The sequence below is a fragment of the Neospora caninum genome, chromosome Ia (assembly GCF_000208865.1).
Source record: "Neospora caninum Liverpool complete genome, chromosome Ia".
NCBI classification, from domain to species: Eukaryota; Apicomplexa; class Conoidasida; order Eucoccidiorida; family Sarcocystidae; genus Neospora; species Neospora caninum.
In genome coordinates, this window is record NC_018385.1 from 774,831 (window position 1) to 800,090 (window position 25,260).

Here is a 25,260-nt window from a genome sequence, read left to right on the forward strand (position 1 = left end):
GAAACCTCGTGTTCCATTTGTTTTTTCTGCTTGGAGATGGGGGGGGCTGTGAGGAACTGTTCTCTTCCCAGCTCCTGTCTCCTCAATTTTCCAGACGTGACAGGTGGAACAGCAGCGCGCGCGGCGGAAAAGGCACTTCGGCTGTACTTCGGGCATGTGCTCAGGCTGCTGCCTTGGTTGTGCAATTCTTCCCTATTTCGGGATATCTCATTAGATAAGCTAGGATGACAGATGGAACCGAAAGGGACCAAAAACAATTATAGTGGCCGCAGCCTCGTGGAACCTCGACCATCGGGGTCGTCAGCACCTAGCTGATCGATTCCCAACTGTTTCCATGCTTTCTCTCGGGATGAGCAGACATTCCTCTCGACGTGCTCAGGTGGCGAGCTGTCCTGTATCGTGTCGGTCTTTTCTTCTGTCATGAAGGCTGACCAACGTGCGAACCTTGAAGTGGGAAGTCGAAAAGTGGACGGGGTACCTGTCCTAAGAGAGGAGAAACACGCAAATTACCGCACCCGACAGGCTAACTTCAGGTGCCTCTTGCGGTGACTCTTTCGCCACAGAACTGTCTTCTCTAAGTTAGTGAAATGTTTTTCAAACCTTTGCGAAACGCGGTCTCTCATTTTCCTTCAGTGGAGCACAGACACGATCGACGGCCTCCGGTTTAAGCTTGCCGGACGCCTCGATCCGGAGTACGCGTACCCCCCTCAGTGGAAGGTCAGTCTTCGTTCTTCGCCTTCTTTCTGTCAGCCAAAAACTGGTCTCTTCCCCGTGTCTTTCTGCACTCCCTACCATTCTCCTTCCTTGCTTGGCGTGTTTTTCTACCCTCCCTGTCTCACCGTCTCAGCCTCTCCCTGCGTCTCTGCTGATTCTCCCTTTGCGCGCCAACCATCGTTTCTTGTATAAACCCCCTCGTTTCATGTATGTGTCCACCATATCGTCTAGTTTCCTTCGATGCCTCGACATAAATAATACATCTCCTGCTTTGCCACGGCACAACGCTTTCATCAAGCGGGGCTGCTTTAAGGCGTCGAGGGCCGACGTGAAGGCGAGTCACCTGTATAGGCTGGATAAGCTGCAAAACGTACAGCAGTGCCGGACTTGGGCGGTTCTCGGTAGATTGTGTGCGTACGCTCGGCGCCTCGAAAAAGGTAGCCGTGGAGGGCAACGACGCCTCCATGTGCACAGACGCACAAACTGCACCTTCCTTTCTGGAGTGTTCCCCCTGAACAAGGGCAACACATAAGGCAGCTGATTTGTTGAGTCTTTGCATGCTGACCACGAAAAAACACAGGGTCTTGAGCAGTGTTGCCGTGCTTGCTTGGATTGCACTGCCTTTGATGTGAGAAATATCTTTTCTCTGTTTCATTGTTTGAATGTGTGTACAGCAAAGTCAGCGTTTCCACAAAGAAGCGTATTTGGCGCCTTTGAAAAGTTTCTTCCCCTCCACCTCAAGTTCTCGGGAAGCTTCATCCCTACGACCGGGACCTCAGATTTCTCCCTCCTGTGCGTACTTTTTCCCCACGCCAGAATTCACAGCGGCTCCAAGGACGTTCTTTCCCTTATCTTCCCATCCCCTTATCAGGCGTATTCACCCCGATTTCGACGAGGAGACAGGAAATGATCATGATCCATATGCCATGCACAAGCTGCAAATGCAATGGAATCACTCTCTGTTTGTGCAGGAGCGCATCCAGGCGCTGAGGCACTTGAGAAATGCCGCACACGCGTAGGCGCCTCTACACAGTTGTCAGTGTCCAAAAGTTGCAGTTAGCGAATCGTGCCCCTGTGTCCAAATTCCCTCCGCCAGACAGTATCACTGGAGCTGGAGCTGTAAAAGCCAGCGTCACTGAACGAATCGGAGAGAATAGTGCGTGGAGTGGTACGCGTAATCGGCACCAGGTTCTTTCCCCAGAAAAGGAACAGTTCTGCGGAAGAGAGTGGTCGGGAAACCAGCCAGACATTCGCAACTCCTGGGGAAAGCGTCTCTGTGGCCATGTTTCCTGGATGGTAGTTCCCATACAGCATGGCACCGTTCCTCAAGTAAGTATCCAGGAAATCACAGTGTGGAACAACACGCTTGAATAGCTGTGCTTTCTCCTCCCTGGAAATCTCAGTATTTTGATTTCAAACTTTTCGTGTTGTCAGTCGGTTTGTCCCCGTGTGCGGCAAGTGCTTAACGAAGCTCGTGAACAACTTTACAATCGACTTAGCTATTTCACCACCGACCGCACGCAGTCTTTCGAAAGGGCCCGTCAAGCGTCGGAACTTCAAAAACGCATGCGTACATGATCCTATTGCAGAATGCGGACTGCGGACCGCAGCTCGCCTGCCGGAGCAGCGGCGAGCTCTTCGTCGCCATGCCGCATTGCGTATTTTCGATCTGTAGCCGCTCGCGGCTGATTCACAAAATCGGCTCTCCCCCTTCCTCCCCCTTCTTCTGCCGGGTCCTTCGGAGACTCGTCAACGGGTCTCTCAAGCACATGACACTCTCTGTAAAATGTATATGTGGCAATAAACAACCGTGAGGAACTAACCTCAAGTTTCACTTCGGCAGACATCGGCGGATAAGTCAAGCAGTGAAAACGAGACGGCTCGTCCATTCAGTAATGCACATCGGCTCAAAAGGCACGTTCAAACACGGTGCTCCAGTGGAAATGGAGAGAGAGGGGGGGCAACCATATGGTAACTGCCGCCCTTTTGAGGCCTCATCTTGCTCTGATACGCTTCCATTAACAGCGTAAGAAAAGTGACATCCGAAATGGCAGTCGCACCATTCAGCGCCGGACGACGATACGCGGAAAGAGGCAGCATGCGGACGACTAGCGTCGAGTGTTGCGCCCGTGTCCCGATTTTCCGGGTTGTGTGTTTTTTGCGCGTGTGTTCTATGTAGAATGAGTAGCAAGCCAACTGGCAAACGCGGTCCGAGTTTTAGTTACGTGCTTCCGATCAGCAGTAAGCAAGTGGTGACCTTATCTTCGATGGACCCCCATTCACCCTTATCTCTATTCTTATGTCTCGCACTGCAACTCGCCTCTTGGTGGAGGCTGCTCATCCCTAGCCCCACACGTGGTGCGTCGCTATTACTTGCGGATAATAGCGTACCATGACGGGGTAACAACGAGACGCGCGAGACCGGTGGCACCCGATATCAGCGGTGCGCTGTAAAGCGACGCGTAGCTAGAGATGGAGTTCGTAAGAAGAAGGATTTCTTTGCCATTTCCGCCGAGTGTTTCTCGGGGTGCCTTCAAATTGTGGCGATACCTTCAGCAGGTCGCTAAGCGTACTAATAATTCGCTTTTGCCCTAACCGGGACCCCACAACAAATACCCTGCGTCGCGTAACAAACATGCATTGTGGTTGTCCACGGAGTCGGCATTAAGCTTAGCGCCTTTCTTCTTCTAGTCGAGACGGCTGTTTTTGTTACAGTGATATCGTCTGTTCCAGAACTGCAGAGCCAAGTTAATTCTCCGGCTAGGGTACGCAGCAGCGCCATGTCTCCGAGTTCGTGTGCAACGCGCAATAGACATTCTGTCCTCTGGCGAGTCATCGCGCAGTATTCCTTGCTTCTCGGCACTAGCTGCTGCTACTTAGCAGAGAGCTCAGAAGACGCCTCACCCGATTTTCTTAGACGAGTCGCGCCGCAGCAGCCGTTTTCGACAGTGCAAAGTAGCTGCTGCTACTTAGCAGAGAGCTCAGAAGACGCCTCACCCGATTTTCTTAGACGAGTCGCGCCGCAGCAGCCGTTTTCGACAGTGCAAATGATGCGTGTCTTGAAATGTTCTCATTTGGGGTCTTGATAGATTAGACTGGTATATGACCGGCTAACCATTCGATGTGGGCATAGCGTGCGTTCTTGTCCTCGCGCGCGCGCTCGTGATTTCAATCTTTTATTTATTGTTTCAATTCGGGTAGACTGTCTTGCATTGTTTCAAGCAATGTAAGCCTTGTACGCCGGTCACCACTTCCCGCCGTCGCTTGATCTGTTTTCCCTCTCGCCCCCAAGGCCTGGGCGTTCGTCTGGTTCATTGTGTGACTTGTTCAATTACATTTTGTCTCCGCTGTCATTTCGACAAACCGGCATGCGTTTTTTCGCGATGTGAGGGCTTGTGCTCAGGCAACATGGTACAACACAGGATAAAGGCGTGCGCGGCATATCTCAGGCACTTGTGGCTTCTGGCTGCAATGACTGCCGCGTCGGTCCTCGTCACAAACGTAGCCGCGGGGACAGCAGGCAGAGACCGTACTTCTGGATACGTGAATGTCGGGAGCGGCTCTGATAACGTCACGTTTGTCTTCTACGGTGCAACAGGAGACCTCTGCAGGAGAAAACTCTAGTACGTTCCTTGGGGATACATGACCAGAGGCCTATGTATTTATCTTAATGATAATCGATTTGGTAATGGTCTATTTATACTTACTGGTATACATTTCAATCATGCCGTTGTTGGTGCTATCTTGGGACAGTGAGTAATGTATGAGAATTTAGTTTCAGAATATAATGCACATCTTATAATTTATAATAAACGCCGCTTAGCCATAAGGAGTTACATACAGGTCGAATAGTGTTCATCTGACTATCGTCCAGCGGTGTCACTTGCATAGGCAACGCAGACACGGAACTGGAAGTGAGAGGCCTTATGTTGCAAACTCTGCGCTGGGGCAGAAACTGGGTATGCGTTGTGCACTTTCACACATTGCTTTAGGTCCGTCTTGATGTTGTTCGTAGTTGTTGCGTGGCTCGCCAGCCTTAGAGCTTGCTGATTTTTTACAGCACATCCCTTCTTCTCCAGGCTAACCGTGACACGAAGGCGGCTTCTTATGAGGTGTGGATTCCAGACACTCGTTTGCGTGTAGCTGCTACAGGTAGCTGTTCACTGTGGCAGAATCGTTGCGGTTTGGTTCTAGGTTTTTTCGCTTCCGTTCAGCCCGACGGTCTTCCAACTCTTTTTGGAGAATAAGTTGCCAGAAGCGTTTTTCATTGTAGTAAGCTTTAATAATGCTATGAGAATTTTTTCTGTAACGTATATTGGTGCCGACACTGGAGCGACGCAAAGAGCAATCTCAGAGTGGAAGCTCCGCAAGTGTTGTTGGCTCCCACGATTACGTCGGATAGGCTGTCCGGCAGCCTTTTGTTCCTACTGTCCACTGCAGCAGCAATGGTGCTGAGGTGCTGTGGGTAACGCGCCATCCGTACAGTTTTTTCGTTAAGGTGTTGTATAGAGTGGGTGTAACTGTCATGTTAGTCGGCTTCCATTGGGTCATCACCTGCTGTGGGGCTTTTCAGGGCATGAGCAATCAAGACATGAGCTTGGCCGACTTCCGTAAGATGCATCGACCTCAGCTCGAGTAAGGACAGACTTGAAACAGGTGTGTGTTCTTTACCTTCTATCTTCCGCTGGCATTCGCCCAGAGATGTAGAAATTGTGAGGGAATGACGGATGCTAAATGTCTATCATACTTAATAGGATTCATCTTCTTACAGTGAGATCCTTCATTCTGTGTAATATCTGATTGGGTGATGTACTTGCCTTTCTTGAGCTGTGTGGGGTGTGTGCTGCTCCGGTGATGACGCTCAGGAAGGTCTGGAGTTCTTCTAAGCAGTCAGTTGACCCTGCAAGAGGCAACTTATTGAAGCAGTTCGAGGGGCGGATGAGCTACACGTGAGGTCGTGTTCACATTATATTCATTGCTTGGGCTACAAAAGAATTCCACTTCCGTCTGTTATTGGTGGCGGTAGGTGACAGCCGGCCGATATCGACCAAAGGATTTATCCGCGTAGTCCGTCAAGACCGCTATCAGATTGACGTGCTGTTTCACGTATTGCGGGACAAGCGAAATCCGACGCGTGGGTTTTTTTTGAGTGATTAATTTTCATCACTTTGGCATGAGTTGCAAATCTTTGTTTTCCAGCAGATACAGGAGATGTTTGTTGTACGAAAATACTGACACTGCTAAATCCCTGTGGTATCCATTCTGCGAGCCTCGCCAGAACTTGACGTACCCTAGGAACTTTTCAGCATCATCGTTAACCCCGACGTGCTTCTGATCGCCTCGACGATATGCTGTGTGTTCGACAGCTCGGGTTCTATCGACGATGATAATGTTTTACGCCCTTTCTGCCACAAAATATCGAAAATGGAACTGCTCCGAGCACCTAATTCTCGTTGGGGTCGACTGCTGTACCTGGCGTTGCCTCCCCATATCTTCGCTGTGGCGGCCGCCGGGTTCAAGCGTAATTGCTCGGCACACGAAAGTAAGATTTCCTCTTTGAGTGCCAGTATCTTATTAAAGATTTTTCATTTCTTTGTCCACTTCCACTGAATCTCAGAGGGAAGAACGACATGACGTGGATCCCCTGTTAATAGTACATACCACCAATTTATAAACCCTCGCGAGACGTTTGATATTATCACGCTCACGCACCCCCTTGCAATAGAAGCAACTCACACCGGAAACTCAGTGTTAAATCAAGCGACTCCATAAGCATGTAAGCAAGAAGTTGAGAAAGCGGATGATTGCTTTTTGAATCGCGTTGTCAAGCCAGCAGGGCGCATTTTGGGTCGTTTGTTGTACGGACGTGGATAAGTCTGAGGTTGGATCTTTGCTCCTCGAGTGGCTGCCGCGGGTGAAATTGGAATGGAGTGTGGTAGGTTTTATGCTAAGACTTTGAGATGCTACTCAGACACAACCTGTCGGTTCGGTCTTGAAGAAAACGGCTTGGCTTCGAATATGCGCTGTGCTTATCTGTTGTCTAATAAGTATCATTCACGCGCACATGTGCGAATTTCGTTTGTCACAGGGTTGAGTTTATGAAGAAAATTTCTGTCGTTCAGGGAGACCATTATTAGATTCAGAGGCATAATATTCTCTTGGGATCTACCGTGGATGCACGCAGGCTGGACGCGAGTAGTCGTTGAGAAACCATTTGGCCGTGATTCTGAGAGTTCAGAGCTTCTTGCCGAGCAGCTCAGGAGTGTGTTGCGAGAAGAGGAAGTAAGATGCAGAACCACCACCTGAAAAACGCAAAACATTGTTAAGTACTACAACCGGGTGTCGGGAGCTGAGACGAGCAAATGGGGGAGAGCCGACGTAGAGAACGAGCTGCATTGAGAGGATCTCGATCTTCGTCGGCTATATGCAGCCGCTTGCCAGCTGGCAAACGGAACGGAATTTCCTGGGGAACTGCTGTGGTCTTGTTTCATCATTCATCTCACTCTTTTTGAACGGAAGGTGGAGATATCTGGCGCGCTTCACCATTCAGCAAATGAAGGCCTCCTGATTTTGTTGTTGCAGATCTATCGAATAGACCATTATCTTGGCAAGGAGATGCTGCTGGCGCTCCCACCGCTGAGGTTCACGAATACTTTCCTCGAGCCTGTACGTCCCTCTTATATCCTCGAATACTCTTACAGAGAATCGAATTTGGCAACGCTTTGAAACCATTATCTTACTCAAGTTGACGCTCAGCCAGTTTGTGGATGCCTAGCATTGTACCACGTTCCCAATTTGGAAGTAGTGTTGAATCGTTTTCTTTTCAGTACTTCACATGCTTCCGTCCTGCGCGTGAAACAGCCCAGCCATGGACACCAATCTTGTTATGTCGTTGTGTTCAGCTGTTGAACCGAAACTACGTGAAGGAGATTGTGATTTCGTTCAACGAGGATATTGGTATCAGCGGTCGTGGCGAGTTCTTTGATGCTTACGGTGAGTGTTTCGCGCTTGCTCTGCTAACCTCTGTAGTGGATGATTCGCCTGCCATCGCACTTCCCCCAGGCCGGCAGCGGTACAAATATCTCTACAAATATTCCGGAGAGCACATGTATACCTCTCGTTGGGTCCCTTTTCATTGATTCGTCTTCATGAGGGAGTCTCATTCTCTCTGAAGCAAATGCGGCGGAAGCTTTCACGATGTTCCTACGTAAGTTGGTATTCTGTCTCCGTTTCGTAGGTATAATTCGGGACGTCATGCAGAATCACCTCCTCCAACTTCTGACTCTCGTGGTGATGGAAAGACCAGCCACTTTGAGTGATGAGGATATCAGGGACGAGAAGGTGAAGGTTCTGAAACAGATCGATCCCATTAGTGAGTTCCCGAATGTCCGACAAGCTTTCTCTGCCACGCTTAGTGGACGGGGTTTTGTGACAGTGATGTGGCTGTCCGGGTCGTTCCCTCACTGCATGGTACAGCACATGGATGTCTCTTCTCGGAGCTCGATATGAAATAGCGCCTGGCCGGGGCACCTAAAGGAATAACAAGTCGAAAAAGAGGGAACCTATTCTGTGCTTTCCTTTATACAGTCCGGAGCAGGTATCAGTTTTGTGCGCTCGGGAAAGACGAGGTGTTTCTAGCCATGACGTGGGAGAGTTCAGTTCCGCACAGTACATCTGACACCTCAGCTAAGTATGCATCCTGTTTCGTTTACTGATTCTATGGGCGTGGCAATTCTGCAGAGAAAAACGTAACTCCTGATCTAGATATTAACGCAAGAATTCAGTTATGTTCAGCCAAACGTGTGCAACACGAGTGCGGCAATCAGGAACGCTTCGTGTGGAAAATACCTCGAAAAGTGGTTTTACGTACCATGAGCGATCTGCCGCAAATATCTCGCATGCTTTTTAGTTATTCGTATACCGTTTTTAAGGAAGGCCCGTATTAGTTACCTTTGCCTCTGTACTGTGTACAGGTCTTGCTGAGACTGTCGTCGGCCAGTACGCGAAGTCAGAGGACGGGAGCGTGGCATCGTATCTGGAAGTACGCTATCCTCCGAAAGCATATTGTAGCATGTGGGTTCTGCACTAGGTGCTATTTTGCCGCAGTAGAACCAAGGCACAGTCTTCGTTATCTTGATTGAAGCCGGTATTTCTGGTCTCCGACAACTACGGAGCCAAACTTTTTGAGGCTCGGTGGATGCTCACCATTCAGCGGAGGTTTTGAAAGAGGAATCAGGAAAATCTGCTGTGTGCGTACTGTTTTCAGACCGAGGGGGTTCCTTCACACTCTCGAACGCCCACTTACGCCGCTGTTTGCTTGCATTTACGAAGCCCGCGGTGGGAAGGAGTTCCCATCTTCATGGAGGTATGCTTATCGCTTGTTTATACAGAACAAGCACTTCTGTGATGAATGTTCGAGCCACTGTTGGTTCTCTCTGAATCTCAAGCCGTTTAGACTTGATCACGAAGTCGCCAACAAACAGTGATTTTCTCAGGTCGGGGGATGAATTCTTATGCAGTATGCGAGAGGATGCTTTATGGCGGGTAGCTTTTGCTTGTGATCCATGCAACCCATATGCGCCGCTATATAAAGAGTGTGATAACGGCTGCGGTGACTAGCATTGTCGCATTGAGGCTCGTGAAGGTGCAGGAGTTAAACCAATTTTGTGATTTCGGTAACAACCACTTTGCGTTCTAATGGTAATCTTGGTGTTTTCAGGCTGGTAAAGGCATGGGCAAGAAGACCGTCTACGTCCGGATAAAGTTTGCTGGCGTCCCAGGTTTCAGAGGCAGCACATATGACTACCGAGGAGATAGTTTGATCCTGGAAGTGAGCTTTTATACACAATAAAGTTGGACCCATTCCATGCAAACTGCTTTCGTAGACACATGGCGGGTTCGATGACAGGCGAAAGACGATTCAATAGATAAGTCAAATGAACGAGGCTGCGGGATGCAGTGAAGATGCCAGTTTTCGGATTTCGCTCTTTCCAATTCGGCAAACCTGAAACCGGGAAATGCGAAGCCAGAGTGCGTGTTTTCCCTGCTCTACAGATCCAGCCGCATCCTTCTGTGCGCTTTGAAATCAACGCCAAGGCACCCGGAGCCGGATTGACTCTGGAGAGAGACAGTCTGAAAATGGATGGTAATTTCGTAGACGTGCATCTGCGTGTAGCCGATGATCACGAGAACTGCAACGAGGTTTGCTGTATCCCTTTTTTCATATGTTGAATCTGAGACTCTGAGGTGCTGGCGTTCTCCTCTCAAGGCCAACGGTATTATGAGTATAGCATTGAGAACCACGATGTGGCGTTCTATCACCTGTCCCATTGGTTGATCCCTGGGACACGTCTAGAAAGCAGCCATGTTTCAAGTAAATAGTTCAGTACGATTGGCGAGGGGAAATATGGTGCTCAAATCTTCCCATGTACAGTATCGCGGAGGTAGGCAAACATATCAATTGCTCAATATTATATACTAGGTGAGGGTGCTTAACTGTAGTTGTGTTTCTGTTTCTTTCCCTCTTTCTCCCCGTCTTCCTCCCTTTCTTTTTCATTCTCTCCCTTCCTCTTTCTGTCTCTTGCGAGTCTCCGTCGGCGGGGTGATTTTTCGATGATCTGTGCATGAAGCTGATTTTACATGTGCCACGATTGTCATCCCCTTCATCTTCGTACGGCGGAGAAATTCATAGAAAAGGGAAGCAAGTGCTGGTACACGATCGCTATGACTCGGCATAGGTCGGAGGCTGGGTGCCACTCTTGATTTTTCTTCAGGCCAAACCCCGCTCCATTTTTTTCAGTTCATCATTTCTAGCGCCATGGGATATCCAGAGAAACTGGAGGAGTTGCATAGTGGCTGAATGTGCAGGGAAGTGTTTAACGTTGTTAGGGTATTGTGTGAGCTTTTTGTTTCGCAAATCCAATGCTCCATTTGTTATCCGCTGGCTTTCTGTTGGTGTTTTCCTCAGTCACAACGGACGGCGTACGGATCCCCGATGCCTACGAAAACCTTTTGAGCAACGTGCTTCGCGGGGATAAAAGCCAATTTGTTAGAACCGGTATGTTCGCCATGTTAGTGCTTCAAAGGCAGTTTTATACGCAGGCAACTGAAATGATATCTTGGCTGCGAAGTTGAGGGCTTCCGGAGCGTTGTGTGCCGTATCCAGACGAAACGCCTCTCTGTAAAATTTAAAGCTTGCGTTATATGCCTGGACAACGAATGAGGGTTTTTCAAGAGAGCGCAAAGCCATACAGAGTGAGGAAAGTTGTGTTGATGCGATCGACGATATTTCGATGCCTCAGCGAGGGAATATGAATCAGACAACCGATGTCAAGCATGTAAACTCATGATTCCGTGACATGTGTCTATTATGGTGTGTTCAGATGAACTCCGTGAGTCGTGGAGGATTTTCACGCCGATGTTGCATCAATTAGAAGAGCAGCAGATCCAGCCGCGACTGTATGCTTTCGGGTCACCTGGTCCTAGTGGTGCTATGCATGAGTTGCGGTCAGTTGTCACTGCTTCACTGAACGGTGCGAACACGAAATCTAAGGCCGGTAGCAGGTTTTCTCAGCGTTTTTATGCCAGCACGGGAAAACATAGCTGAAGCTGGTCAGATTTACTCCAGAACAATCACACATCGTGGAATCACCCGTGCCTTCAAGGGAGGATCTCTGGTTTATATCGCGTGTTATTCTTGTTCGTGCGGTGAGGCATCAACGCTCTGCTGTTTTATTCGGCCCGTGGTTTCAGTGAACATAAGGCAACGCAACATCTTCTTGTCCACGCATGAGTGGCAGTAATTCACATTCCGGACAAGCCTTAGGTTAGTTACTCTGCGTCAAAACAGTGACTTAAGAGGCTCATCCATTGAGTAATTCAGGTCGGCTTATGCGACATGTACAAACAAGGCTCTCCAGTGGAGGTAGACAGTCAAAAGTACAGCAACCGTAGGGCATTTGCCGCCCTTTAGCGGCATCATCTCGCTCTGATACACTTACATTAACATCCGAAGACGAATGACATAACAGAAAAGGAGAGAGAAGCAGAGACACACGCATTCAGCGCGGGAAGATGTTACATGTGAAGGCAAGAAGCCAAAGGAGGACAGCCGCCATCGAGTGTTGCTCTCGTTCCGCTTTGTCTGGTCGCTCGTTCCCACTCTTCCATTTCCTGGTTCCATCGTTCCAAGCTGCAAAGCTCTATTCACAAAAGTCACATTGTGGGCCATGACGTACGCTCTGACGCCCTCGAGAGTTAGTACGTGGCGTGACTATGCGTGGTGAACACTGCGACAGCAGAACACGCTGCTGCACTGTTTAAGGACAACACTAGTAGACATCGCCATTATCGGTTTGTGAACATGGACAAAGCAGTGGGCAAGACGTGTGGTTGCGTTTAAAGCAGTGACCATCTTGTTCGGTGGTAAGGCGGGGACACTCCCTGGGGCCACTACCGAATCCCCTTTGGCTAGGTGAAGCTCACTATTGCCTTGAATCGTGTGCCGCCGCGTGCTTCGGCGTCCATTCATTGTAATCTACACAGTGTTGCTCGAGTTGCCTTGACAAGCTAGTTGGGTTCAAAGAAACGGCAAAGGTACAAATCATAAGTCCGTCCACGAGAGTGGTTTATTCTATAACCTGGGGGACGGTGGGTAAGACACCGTGGGAATCGCGTCGACAGATGACGAAAGCTTCGTCGCACAACGGAAGATGTTCGCAACCGTACCTGCCTTCATAACTTCCTTCAGCTTCTGCTCGTAGCTATTACGATCGGAAAGCTTCTTTTGGAGTCTGCCACACAGGTGAACATCCAAGGCGTAGTACGGTATTCAGACGAGAGGAGAATATTTGGTTGCATCACCAGCAAAGCTTGCTGCATGGAAGCATGGTTACCTTCGTAACTTGGACTGAAACCTCAGTTTCATAGCAGAAACTCTTGTCTGCACTTCGGCTTCAATCATAGCCGCTACTGCCATATCTTTTTCGATCCTCTCGCGCTGTGAGAAAAGAGAATACGGGGATTTCCAGTGATATGCAGGACCGTCTGCAACAAAACGGCTGCGAGAACAACTAAGCTGGTAGGCCAACAAAGAGCCTCCGGAAAACCGGAAGAATTAACAGCGTCGGTTAACGTCCGTCTGTACATGGAGTCGTATGTTTCAAAACCAACCTTGACGACTATACGTTACTCATCTTCTCTACCGAACACTGGAGACGCCAGAAAACCTTAAACTGAGGAGTCAAGTAGGTACAAACCGTACAAGGATTAATTATGTCCATCTGTGCATCTAAGTTGATAGTCTGTTATATATTTTAGACGCTAACTTCCCGGCTAAACATCCCTTTTCTTTGAAACACACTTTCCTTCACAACTCTCTGAGGTAGTCGATGACGCTTGAGAGCCAAGACCGGCGATAATGACCCCCGCGACCGCCGCAATTGTGCAGTGCGACAGTCTCAAGCGGCGAGAGAACACTGCATCAGCTGGGTAACCATGCTACCCTAATGTGGCGCCCGATAATGTGTCGCGACGGAGCGACAGATGTAGGCGGTAACAAGTAATCGCGCATAATCGGCAGAAGACGTAACATAGACGGATTCGTTAAGCCTGTTCTGTCGCTCGCTCATTGTTTACAGTTACATAAATGGATGACACTGTCTGTGGTACTGTCCGGGAATTTCCTGTAGTACAATCTCACAGTGGGCGACAATATGGTGAGTGTATAGGTATGTAGATGCAAAAAACGACGGCCCGAAAGCCGTGTCGACTAAATTTCAACGAGCCGTGATACGCTGATCAGTACTGAAGCAATTGGTTATACGCAAACTCTGCCAACAGCCCCGATGTGCCCCGTTTCCCCCTGCAGCCTGCAGCACTGAACACGAGACCCAAGCGTGAACAAGATGCCATACTTGAAATTCTTGTCTCATTTCTGATGCTGTTCTTTTCAAGCTACAAATCTCGTCGTCGCGGGTCTGGACGAGCTCCTGCAGTGTTCTGCACTCTCGTCGTGCGTCCTGCAGGACAAATCAGATGCAGATGAACGTTTGGTGCCGGCCAACCCACGCACTCGTTCGTTATTGGTTCATGGAAATAGTTTACTCCAGCTGGTGCAATTCCTCGCCGTATCCAAGTTTACCCTAGTGTGGTTTGTGCATTCCTCTTCTACGCAGAGAATCATTTGCAGGGATGTACAAAGACGCCAAGCGTTCATTTGAGTTTGGTAGCTCCGTCTCCTGATGGCTTTGGAGGCTGGCTCGGATTGGCAAGTTACGCGCAAAGCCGAAAACACGAAATTCTCAAGAGTCGACCATGCCTCGAACAGCACTACACCATACTAACACTGTAATATAGCCACCAGGTCACTTTCTTACCCGGAGAGACTCCGTTATCTGTACTTTGCTTGCCTCGAGATCCTCGCACCGACGCGCTATAGATGTGTTTTCGTCAGTGTTACGACGCAAGCGATGGACTTCTTGTTCTAACACCTGGCATCTTGTGGCAAGATTCTGTGATCGGCAAGGAAATCAAGTGCCACAGCTGGTAGCGCCATTCATTGCTGTGCTCCGTTGTAAACTCCCAAGCTCTTTAACGTGGCCATATGAAGCATAACAGCACAAAAGGACTTTTCCCTACTTGTGTCTGTGTGTGACACCACGACGCTAGTGCTTGAGGCACTCAACACTGAGGCGAAAGCCGCTTGTAAGAAGATTAATCCAATTAAGTATGATAGACATTTACAACGGACTCAGTGGGCATTACCGCAAAGCCTCGGCAAGGCGGGGGTGTTTTAGACGACAATAATTAAGGTCAGGTGTCCCTATTTCAAATAATCGGCCGAAGAATAAATGCACGGATGATAGCGACGAGCGATCGGTTCGGTCCTCTCGCCGCATTGCCGCGTCCAGCACGGCTGTGGCCATAACAGACCACAGGCGCTGACACACGAAGCACGGCCGACGCTCTCACGCCGTAGCAGGGAATACCACTCAGGTCAACTTTGAATGGAAAATAATGCTCGATTCTGTCATTGAAGTATCCATCCCTCATCTGAGCCGGCAACGGTACCTGCTTCTGTTCTTCTTGGAATTTGCATTTTTGCTGTTGGGATCGGACCTCTGCTTCTGCTTCTTCTCGTGCACACTGCTCAATCTGAGGGCATAAACGGTGTTCAATTTTCTGTAGACCACTGGCCTCGAGTAGGCCATGAAAAGTGTGGAGCGGAAACTCATTGCCGAGTTGTGACACATGCTGACTCAGTTCGCTGTTCCACACAATGCCTCAACGCCAGTCATGCAGTTACTCTTGTGGCTGATGAAACCCTTTTCCCGTGTAGATCGTGAAAGCAGACACTCAGCCATATCAAACGGTCCTGAGGAACATTCACCGCGACTACCTGAATACCTACCTTTAGCGCCTCAACTCGCGCCTCTGCCTGACACCAAAACGCAAACGAGGAATCAGGACTACGCATACGGAAAACAGGTGCAACACAACACTTCCAGTGGTGGTCTGATTTCGTCAGGACGCGCAGGTCGATCGAGCTGCACATCTGTCAAGTGATTCGTTTAATGGAAGACCTATGAGAGGACTTGAAGAAATGTTTGCGACCGGAGTCCACGACATTTTGCCCGTATTTTATCAGTATCCAAGACGGCGTTATTTTTCACCAATCAAATGCTGTCAATGACAGAGCCGCATAGAGGTCACTTCTTCCCATCAATTATGCTGCCAGGAAACCGGGCAACAACATGCAGCCCGCCCACATTTCGACTGTTCAGAGGTCCTCATGTGGCGTACGCATTTTAGATCGCTCGTCTCGAGACCATCGGACGTACGTATGGTCGGTAGCAGTGCTCAAGGATACTTGCACTACCAAATCTCAAATCTCGTAAAAGGTTGATGGTTAGAGGATGGGAAAACGTCTATAGACGACTATGGTAAAGCGACAGGAAGAAATCCTTACGTAAATAATCGTACATGGAAAGAAGAGTCAGATCCAGACACGCAAACAGATAAATACAGATAAATACTGATAAATACACCGTTGCGTCTGTAGGTCACCAAATCGGCGCGCCACCGGTAAAATTACCTCATCCAGTTGGATCTGAAGAACTTCGAGTCTTCGGTGGCTTCGGTCAACCTCGTCCGATAGGCCCTTCTCCCTAGTCATCTGGTCCGACAACCTGTTGTGGAGCGCGTTCACTGCATCATGATGATAAAGCTGTCGTTGTTGGAGTTCTTCGTTCAATAAGCTTATTTCCTCCTCATGCTGCTCCGCGGCAAGACAAGACCATGCACACACGTTGTGGCAAATTCATTCAGCGGGCCTGATGTCAGCAGTTTCAACCGCAGCGCGTGTAGCAGACTCTCCACGAAGCCGTGTGCTACAACCTACTTGACGCTGTCGCGACCGCAATTCCTGCAAGAGTTCAGCTTGTTTCTCGCACTGGGCTTCGTAGTGGAGCAAGACCGCTTTATCCCGCTGCAGTTGCGACCGACAACGGAACACAACGTTTTTGTTCGGTTACGCTGCTGGCAAGCAACCACGGTGTTCCGGCGAGGGCTCCAGCACATATCCAAACGGTCGTACCTCCAGAACCTTGATCATGCCCTGGCACGCAGACAGGTCCTCCTCCGTCTGAAGGAGCCTACTGCGCAGCTGGAGACAAACGGCTCGCGGATCACATCATCTCTAAGGATAAAACGTGCAGCTAAGAGCAATGGGAGATCAGTATTCGTTTCGTCGCCATGGATGCACTAGCAAACAAAAGTGCAAAAGGACCCCGAGGAAATGTCTTCTGAATTGTCGTTGCCTACGGCAAATCCCAGCACAAGATTTGTCAGTGGTATGTTCCCAGAGAGTCTCTGTCCGAACGGTACAGTACTGAGTTATCACAGTATCAAAGCATCAATTTGGCCTTGCCATCAACTTAATAGCGATCATATATCCACCGAGACTACCAACTGAGGGTTTAAAGGGGCTTCGCATGCGAATGGGTTGCGCAAAATATATTTACTTGCCAACACCCACCGTGTCAACAAGCACTCCCTTCGCGCTACTGGGCAAATACGGGGACAAACATCCAGAACATAAACAGAACTAGTAGATCACACTGTTGATTTCGGTTCGTGTGTGGATTCTGTTTTGCAGTACACACTTGTTGTAATTGCCTGGCATGTGTCAACGTTCTCTCGCTCCAACTTACTGTTTTCTCGGAGGCTCTCACGTCTCTCATTGTCTGTTCTTTGAGTCGCACTTCTTCCTGAATGTTAATCGAAATCGGCACTTGCTGGCGGTGTTGAATTTTTTTTGAGTGATACTTGTAATTATCTGGAGTACAACGCTCATTGCAACTAGAGAACCAAAGTATGACTCATTTGGTTGCAGGCTTGTTTTTGTGGCTTGCCACATACCTGTGCAGATCGGAGAGTGTTGCTCTGGGCTCGGAAATCAGCTCCTAGTTGAGTAAGCTTCAACTCTAGCTGCATCACGCGCCGCACAGTAACCGAAGAGTCTCCACAAAGCTGAGAGCGTCACCGCCTCCCGGTAAAAGTCTCTAGCGCCCCAACACCAACACCCGGTTGGCGCTGTAACGGGAGTCTTAGGAATAGAGTGGTCTTTGACGCCAGCGTTTGCGGCTTCAGTGCTTCCAACTCACAGCGCCCAAGGACATCTGATTGCTTTTCCTGTAACCTCTGCGTCTATATTATGTTGCCTTTCGAATGGTGAAGGCTTGTGCATGGTGTAGTGCCTGATAAAGGTCCTAGAAAAAGGAGAATGTCACGGTGTAGGTGAAGCCACTGAAAGCATGTTCCTTCCCTAACAGAATCCTGTGGCGCCACGGGAAACAGTATCTGCAAATCGCATTGCGTAACGTGGTCACCTTTCGTGTTTTGTTTGTCCCCGTATAAGGACGAACAGCTTGATGGCATGAGCACAGAAATGCGGATTTCCACAAAGATTCGTGGCTACATAAAACTCAGGCGGGCGAGCCCTGCTTCAAAGGCCCCCCGGGGATCATGTCTCCCACCTGCTCATTGACTTTTTTGTATTTATTGACAAGCCGATTTTGGGCTTCGACTCTTGCCTCCAGAGTAGCGGCGGTGACTCGGAACTCCTGTTCAGTTGAGGCCGCCGGTCAGGGAAAATCTTATGCTAGTCGAATGTTCGCAGGGTACGAATCAGGCCCGCTGTTTATAGGGGCTGCACTGTCTTAGGAGAAATCAACTGCAACCAATGGTTTTTTCTTTGAGGATTGTTCCAATATCCAAACACAGGAACTGGAACAGGACCCAGCTGGGCCATCGAGACTAGGCAAACGTTCGAGGCAGTACGCACTACTGTGTGCGACAGCCTAGTCGTATCTACTCTGCCGCTTCGACATCTGGCCGAAAGCTAATCCAACTAATCTTGAGACCGCGACGATTGCTAACAGTCTCAAGCTACGGATAGACACGGTGTGAAAGACAGGATTCTTCTGTCCAGCATCAGCTAGAGTGAAGAGCTGTTTTTAGCGCCTTACCCGGAGCTGCATCATTTCTTCGGCCATTATTCGCGCTTGCTCACGACTAGCAGCAGCTTCTTCGTTTGCAGCTCTGATTGCTTCCATGCTCTGTTAACCATTCGACGGGGACACGAAGTTGGCGTCTTTCGTAGTCGAACCACCCTCTCCTTACCGGGTGACTGTCACGAGAATTCCCTACCTCCAGTTGGCCCGTTGCCAGCATGGCAGCGAGGTTTGGAGTATCAAGAGTAGAGTATCAAGAGTACGGTGGAGCCATTGTGGCTTACCTCTGCTAGACGATGAGATAGACAGTGAACTTCCTCCTCCTCCTGACGCCGCCGCATTTCTGCCTCGGCAATCTGTTGCTGCAGGCGAGAGTTTTGCTGCGTAAACAAGACGGAACAACCTGGAAAAGAGACTCTCTTGAGCTAGTCTTGTGACCTGGTGGAGACCTGAGATAAAACTCAACATCGCTTTTGTCCTCCGAAAGAGCAATTTCAACTGTTCATTCCCTACGTCTTCTGATCTTCTGGCGAGATTATGAATCTCTTCCATCTGTCGCTTCTGCACCGCTCTCTCCTCCTCGACTTGCTGGGTCGTAGCACAGCATTGTCTCAAAAGATCTCTTTCTCTCTCCTGCTCGGAGAAGAAAGTGGAAATATTGGCAAAATCACACACGGCCGCCGAGTTTAAGATGCGGGTCCCGTGTCAGAAGATAACCACACCTGAAACAAAAGGTGCCATGCAGCACCAGCAGAGGCAGCAGGAGAGGAAGGCGAGAGGAAGCAGAAGAAGCAGAGGACGAAAAAGCCAACAAGAAGCAGTCGAATCCTGAGCTTTCTAAGAGGGCATGAGGGCATTAGTTCAGACCCACCAGCGAGGTTGCGGTGAAGACACGAGAGACGCACAGGTCGTGCCTCTCCCCGAGTGAGCCCCGAGCAGCAGCAAGCAACAGCACTATGGGGCCTCGAGCGGATCAGAAGGTGCTTCTGGGTGCGTGAGACGGTCTGTCGAAGGCACCTTGTAGAACATTGGCGACAGCAGTAGATAGAGATCGTTGGTCTTGAAATGCATGTAACCACAACCGACGGACGTACTTTCAGCTGCTCCGCTGTTTTCTTCTCATTGGTCAGTTCGCACCGAAGTCGCTCAAGTTCGTTAGTCGCCTGTGGATGGAAGGCATAGCAGTTTGGGACACCTTAAAAGTGATGAAGGAGCGTTGCCGTTCGTCAGCATCAGCGCAGCGCCAAGGTAGTAACTACAGTCACAACAGACTCCCAGTGTGAGTATGTGGTACCGCTGTCGCCGATCCAGGATACAGTCAATTCACATGCTTTTGCTTGGTTGCTGGCAGTGTGTGTTTACCGATCGAATGCTACAACACTAAAAACGGAGCAGGTCAAAATATCCTGGAGACTAGGTAGCGGACAGTGGTATGAATGTTATTTCGTCGCCGTTGCAACGCAGGCGGAAGACAAAAACAACATGAATTTTGGGCATCCGATACCTAGTTTACTTTCACTATACGGCGGGATACATGCGCAATACATGCAGACAGCCACGGGAGTTGGCATCGGCGTCTCCTGGGTACAGCGTGAAACGGGACGTACGACTTCGAGCCGTTGGGACAGATGGTGTATGTCATTGTCCTGGTGAACCTGTACGGCTACCCGTCTCTCGCGTTCCTGGCTCAGCTGATGAACCTGTTCCATCAAATCTCCTTCCCTGTACTGAGCAGCAACACAACATATCTAGCAGATGCAGAAGTTTCTGAACCCGCTTGTATCGTTGACAACAAAGTTGTCATCGTTCGCTTCTGAGCGGGAGGGAAACACAGAGTTGCTCTAGGAAACTCATACAGGCTCGGCTGTATCGCTTTATTGGAATTGAAGCGCAAATGCTATTGGTTTCCTACTGGACTTCGCGGGCCGTGAAGAGACTGCAACTGTCCGGAATATTCCCTAGTATTATATTGGCCTTGTGGAAGGATCTGTGCGTAACTACTACTAGTCACCTTCAATTCCTCGCTTTTCTGCTTCTCAGTTTTCAGCTCGATGCCCAGTCTTGCGGATTCTGCTTCTGCCTGTGAAGAACTCCCCAAATAAAACGGAGGAAAGCTCCCATGCTGAGACTGTCTGGCTTGAGGCCGCATCCGGTGAGCAGCGTCTCTCTCCTTTGATCGCGACACACCGGACGCGCTGTCAAGAGGTTTTGTCAGAAAAGGAGGGGTCGAGAAAAACCACGCCAGACAGTGTCTTTTCTGTTGGCCACGATCCTGGAACGGTTGCTTCTGTCACAGAAATTCCATTTAGAATGTAACAGAAGATCGGCGGTCAAAGGATGTAGCGATTGCTCTGTATGTGGATTCTCTGGGGAAAACAACGGCATGCACCAGTGTGCGTTACCTGTCGTTGTTTTTCTTGGAAGCTTTCAATTTGTTTCTGCTGTGACTGGATCTGAAGCGCGAATTGGGTGTTTACTTGTTTCAGATTCTCCAACTCGGCCTACAAGCAAAATGACTGAGGGAGCAGTGCATGCGATGATAGACTTCAATGCGTAAGGCAGAAGGAATCCAGCAGACACTGCAGTGGCCTAGCTTTTCGGTTGCTGCCACTTTGTGAGTTTTCCCTAGTGAGCAGTGGTGGACGTCTTCTGGAAAATGAAATGCTCCAGCGGTCTGTCAAATCGCTTTCGTACTTTACAGGAGGCGAATTTCTGCTCAACCATTCGCAAACTGCAAATGTCTTCTTGGCATCGAGAAAGCGCTTCCCTCAACCTTGCGTTGTCCGAATCAATATCTCCGGCAGCTTGCTGGAGATGGCGGAAATTCCGTAGTTGCTCTTTAAGGCTAAGACAAAGCTCTGTTTCGGACTTCCTTTGCTCGGCTAGTAAACGCATTTCGCCGTGAAGAGCGTTGCAGCGATTCTGGATAAAGGTTAGAATAACGCAGCGTATCAGTTACATGTGGAAGATATGGGTTCTTGTCAGTACAGAACAGACACTACACGAGCATGAAGCCGCACACTTTTCAGGTCGCATGGCCATTGCTTATCCGTGTTGGGACGCGACACATAGCAGGTGACGTGGTCAGCTTGGCGAGTGATGCACCCCAGGTATCTTCCATCATCTTCCTCGTGGAAAAGAATCTTGTGCCTCAGTCAGCATCTTGCCCCAGAGGGACAGCGGCACTGTACATTTGTCTGTTATACTGTGGCCACATCGTGTATCGATATGCTTTTTGTATGTGGCCCCGAATCCATAGGGCGGTCAAACAGACAACTCTGCAGGTGTTTTAGAGTTAACTAGATTCAAGGAAATTGACAAGCATAAATGGAGCAGTCGGTTCGGTGAGCCGCACGAGTGCGGTAGTTGATAAGCTTAACAAAGTTACCGGATGCCTGTTCACCTCCGGATAAAAGGGTGGTGTTTGGTTAGGCGGACCCGTTCTGAACGGAGTCAGCAGCAGCAATGATTTTGGCAGAGGTGACGGGCAACAGAAAAGCCTCACTTTACCGCGTCTGTGTGGAGACACAGTGACGTCGGCGACGTTACCTTTTCTATTGAAATGTCTTGTCGGAGCTGTTTATTCTCCTTCTTACTCTGAGCCGCGGCCAGTTCCGTCTCTGACAGGGCAGCCCGAGCTGCACTCAATTGCTTCCATGCACACTGCAGAGTCTCTTTGAGGGCTTCTGCTCTCTGAAGCTTTTCCTGTACCTCGTCTTGAAACATCTTCGCTTTAATCCTTTCATCCTCGTACTGCTGTTTCGCCTCGTTCAACTGCGTACCTTGAAGGCAGCATTCACCATGCGGAGCATGGGGCTTTGCCTGTGGCTCTGTTAACGGCTACACGACTCCGCTCTATGCCAGAGACGAAGTAACGGTTGTCCTTACTTTGCTTCAAGTTTTCCGAAACAAGAGCATTGCATTTTTCGAGGAGAGACGCAACTTGCTCCCGTAGGGCACCACTTTGCTTTTTGCATTCTCTCATCTCGTTCTCTAGACAAAGATATTTCTGCTCGGCATTTTCCCTGTCGAGTCTCTGAGTGGCAGTGTACACGCAACTCATGATAGGAAGATTTCGTTTCTAAGTCTATCCAGGGGGCGACTGTCGACTACCGGTACCTGTGTGTGACTGTCTGGAGGTCAATTCTTGATGCTGCACTATCAGAAAAGGGGATTCTAACGCATACGTCTGTTTCGAGGACCACATTCAGCTACTTTCCAAGCGAGCTCCCGATGTATTTCATCACGTGCACTTGTTGGGGAATTGGCATTGTGCAAGGAGAACGTCGTGAGTAGAAACGTGACAGAAACCCAGCTTCAGTCAGCCACGACCCCACGGTCTCCAGAGCTTCTACAGGCTTCACGGTGCCTTGCGAGTGAGGAGGATGGTTTCATGACTGTAACAGGAGCAGTATGTAGTAAACCCACGACAGTATTTGTCTACTCAGGCAAAATCTGTGAAAGTTCATGACTTGAAAATGGCTCGTTCGGTGGGGATGTGAGCCATGTTCGTAGGCGGCTGTTAACCGCGAGAGAAAACTACTACTCAGATGCTAGTATGATCAGTACCATCGTACTGAGAGTGATGACCTACTACCCATGGCATGACATCCTCTGCGGTGTCGCAGCACAAGTAGTGAACAAGGCCCACTTGTCGCTGAGGCCTCTGCTAGCAGATGTGTTTCATGATGATAATGCCAGTCATGGTGGCAGGCGGAAGCCCCATTGTCCTTCATCTTTGAGTTTCTGATGTTTCATCGGGTCTGCAATGGGTGTAGAGATGTTCGGTGGTACCTCTTTGCTCGCCTGTGCTGTCGCTTCTTGGAAGGCTTGCTGAAAAGCATCCAGAAAGTCCTCCGATACCGAAGAGAGCGCCATTTTTTTGCTAGTTTTTTCAGTGACGCATGATGAGATCCCCGCCGAGCCCTGTGCGGCAGGTGCCCAAACTGGCGACATGCACCATGGGCGTCTACTGGGAGCAGATATACTTCTGTGCTGTAACGTAAAGGAGTTGGGGATGTTCTCTGCTGATGCTGAGGATTGCAAGCAAGAGGCGAGCTTTCTGCCACGCGGAGTTGCACTGGGACTGCGTTCGCCACTTCGAAAGGTGGTCGCCAAGGACCGAGGAGCAGAGGAAATTAGGCGCCTGCCGGAACGAGTTGACGTCGTCTCACCCCTTGAGAAACGGTACTTAGCACAAGGCGGCGAACAAGAGCAAGAGCAATGCACGTCCATAGCGGGAGAGAAAAGCGAAAATGTCAGCGAAAACCGGTAAGGAAAAGTCGCGTCCGAGTGTGCAAGGCGACAGAAATCTCTACATTATCGCCCTCGACATGTTTCATGACAAACCGGCAGAGGCACCATCAGTTCTCTGCCCGCTTATGACCCCGTTCAAAAGGGGTTTTGAGGCTGGGACGACCCTCAGCTGATCATGCGTTCGTGGCGACCCGTGACGACTTGCAGATACGGATACGTGTGCGGAGGAAGAGGAGAAACTGTGATTCATTGCAACTGGCAAACTTTATGGGCGTCGACTGAAGAAAATACGCGTTGTTTTTTGAACGGCGTCCGTGGTGGACATACAAAAACGGCAGCAGAACACAGGAGCGCAGCACCGGTTTTCGATGCGAATTAAAACGACCGCGCAGGTAGGCTCCGGAACGGAGAATACATCCTGTTGCAAGTTGAGTCCATCTCAGAGAGACCAGATTGCAAAGTGATTCCAGAGTCAATCAGCCTCTACTTGGAAGACGTTTTTCGAAAGGTCCGGCTTTGGCTGGCCCCCAAAATTCCTATGTTCCCTTGCGCACAGCTGTGGGATGATAAATTCAATCGTAGCCTTCAGAGAGTTTGGGGCTGCGGCAAAACGGCACTTTGCTAACGCAGCCTTCACAAGTTGCTTTCGTACACACAACACACTAACGAACTGTGGTTTCCGCTCAGCCAAAAATATTTCAGCGAAACCTGCTCTATGAAACGCAGGATAACCGTTGTGTGGTGTTTGAAACAGGAAGGGTCGCAAGTTCTTAGCGATTTGACGGTCTATTCAAATCCTGTCGTTGAGTGACTGTCAACAATTAGGAAGCGTATCAAAGCATCAACTGCAGCCACCACCAGTGCATTTCATGGAAATGGCATAGAGGCTGTCTCGAGCACCATCTGATCCTTCGACGATCTACAGTTGTGTGCATTCAAGACAGCGAAAACGAACGTGTTCGACTAAATCTTTCTTCTATCCGGCAGTCAATGAGGCTTCTGAGCAGCCAGTCTTGGATGTCCACGCATCCCCTCCAAAGGGGGTCTCTACCACGGCGGGGGTAGAATCATGCAATTTTGGAGGTTTCCCACCCTCGTTATTTCTCTTCAATGCAAGTCTTCCGCAGGGGTGACAGGCCCCGGGGAGTTGTGCCACAATCCTCAAAAATGGCAGATGAGCTCCGGGGCAGTTAGATATCCAATCAGCCGTTCTCTACGTTTATGTGGAACGCCCTATATCCCAAATGCAGACCACGGTGTGTTGAACAAGGGATATTCTGCCTTTCTGCTCTTTGCTAGTTGAGCGGCTATACAACAGAGACGAATCACGCAGCTCGGGTGAAACACGATGAATTGGGAGTTGGCATCCGAAGTCCACTACGTTGACGGCAGAGCAACGTAAAGACGTCACACGGGAATAAGACATAGAGAAGCATCCGTGAGCGTTTCCTAAAACGCCGAGGTAGGAAGAGCACCTCTATTAGCAACACAGTGGATCTGGGTACTAGCGGCGTGGGAGGCCAACGGTGACACAAGTAGAAGTCCAATGGAAGGAAAGCGAGATTCACCTTTGCTAGAAAGTCTGAGCGCGTAGCAAGGGCCATGTTCGTTTCCCTTGTAGTCATCGACCAGCACAGACCACTTTCGGCCACGGTTTCCTACTTGCTTCGCAGAACATAAGGTGTTCGAGGACGCGTGGTATCCCGAGGCAAGCGTGTCTTGATACACAAGATGGGCTCTAGAGACTGACTGTCTCGCGGGACAGCTCGCACATGTT

At 49.6% G+C, this 25,260-nt stretch overlaps 2 protein-coding genes across 2 annotated transcripts; one reads left to right on the plus strand and one right to left on the minus strand.

Moving 5' to 3' along the window:
- Nucleotides 1–4,122: 4,122 nt before the first annotated feature.
- NCLIV_000940 (putative Glucose-6-phosphate dehydrogenase) lies at nucleotides 4,123–11,506 on the plus strand (the record flags this gene model as incomplete). The annotated part of the gene is made up of 14 exons (XM_003879586.1): nucleotides 4,123–4,337; nucleotides 4,929–4,986; nucleotides 5,288–5,349; nucleotides 5,580–5,663; nucleotides 6,081–6,256; nucleotides 7,265–7,380; nucleotides 7,617–7,707; nucleotides 7,952–8,086; nucleotides 8,688–8,755; nucleotides 9,434–9,544; nucleotides 9,769–9,859; nucleotides 10,682–10,771; nucleotides 11,097–11,220; nucleotides 11,467–11,506. 14 exons carry the CDS (start codon nucleotides 4,123–4,125, stop codon nucleotides 11,504–11,506), a joined length of 1,461 nt encoding a protein of 486 aa, XP_003879635.1.
- A 3,501-nt stretch (nucleotides 11,507–15,007) lies between these two features.
- Nucleotides 15,008–23,105, minus strand: NCLIV_000950 (conserved hypothetical protein; the record flags this gene model as incomplete). The annotated part of the gene is made up of 15 exons (XM_003879587.1): nucleotides 15,008–15,151; nucleotides 15,809–15,988; nucleotides 16,115–16,201; nucleotides 16,310–16,378; nucleotides 16,926–17,050; nucleotides 17,094–17,202; nucleotides 18,512–18,607; nucleotides 18,741–18,860; nucleotides 19,310–19,390; nucleotides 20,239–20,307; nucleotides 20,630–20,728; nucleotides 20,922–21,149; nucleotides 21,777–22,009; nucleotides 22,116–22,263; nucleotides 23,022–23,105. The coding sequence occupies 15 exons, from the start codon at nucleotides 23,103–23,105 to the stop codon at nucleotides 15,008–15,010; spliced, it is 1,872 nt and encodes a 623-aa protein (XP_003879636.1).
- Nucleotides 23,106–25,260: the final 2,155 nt, after the last annotated feature.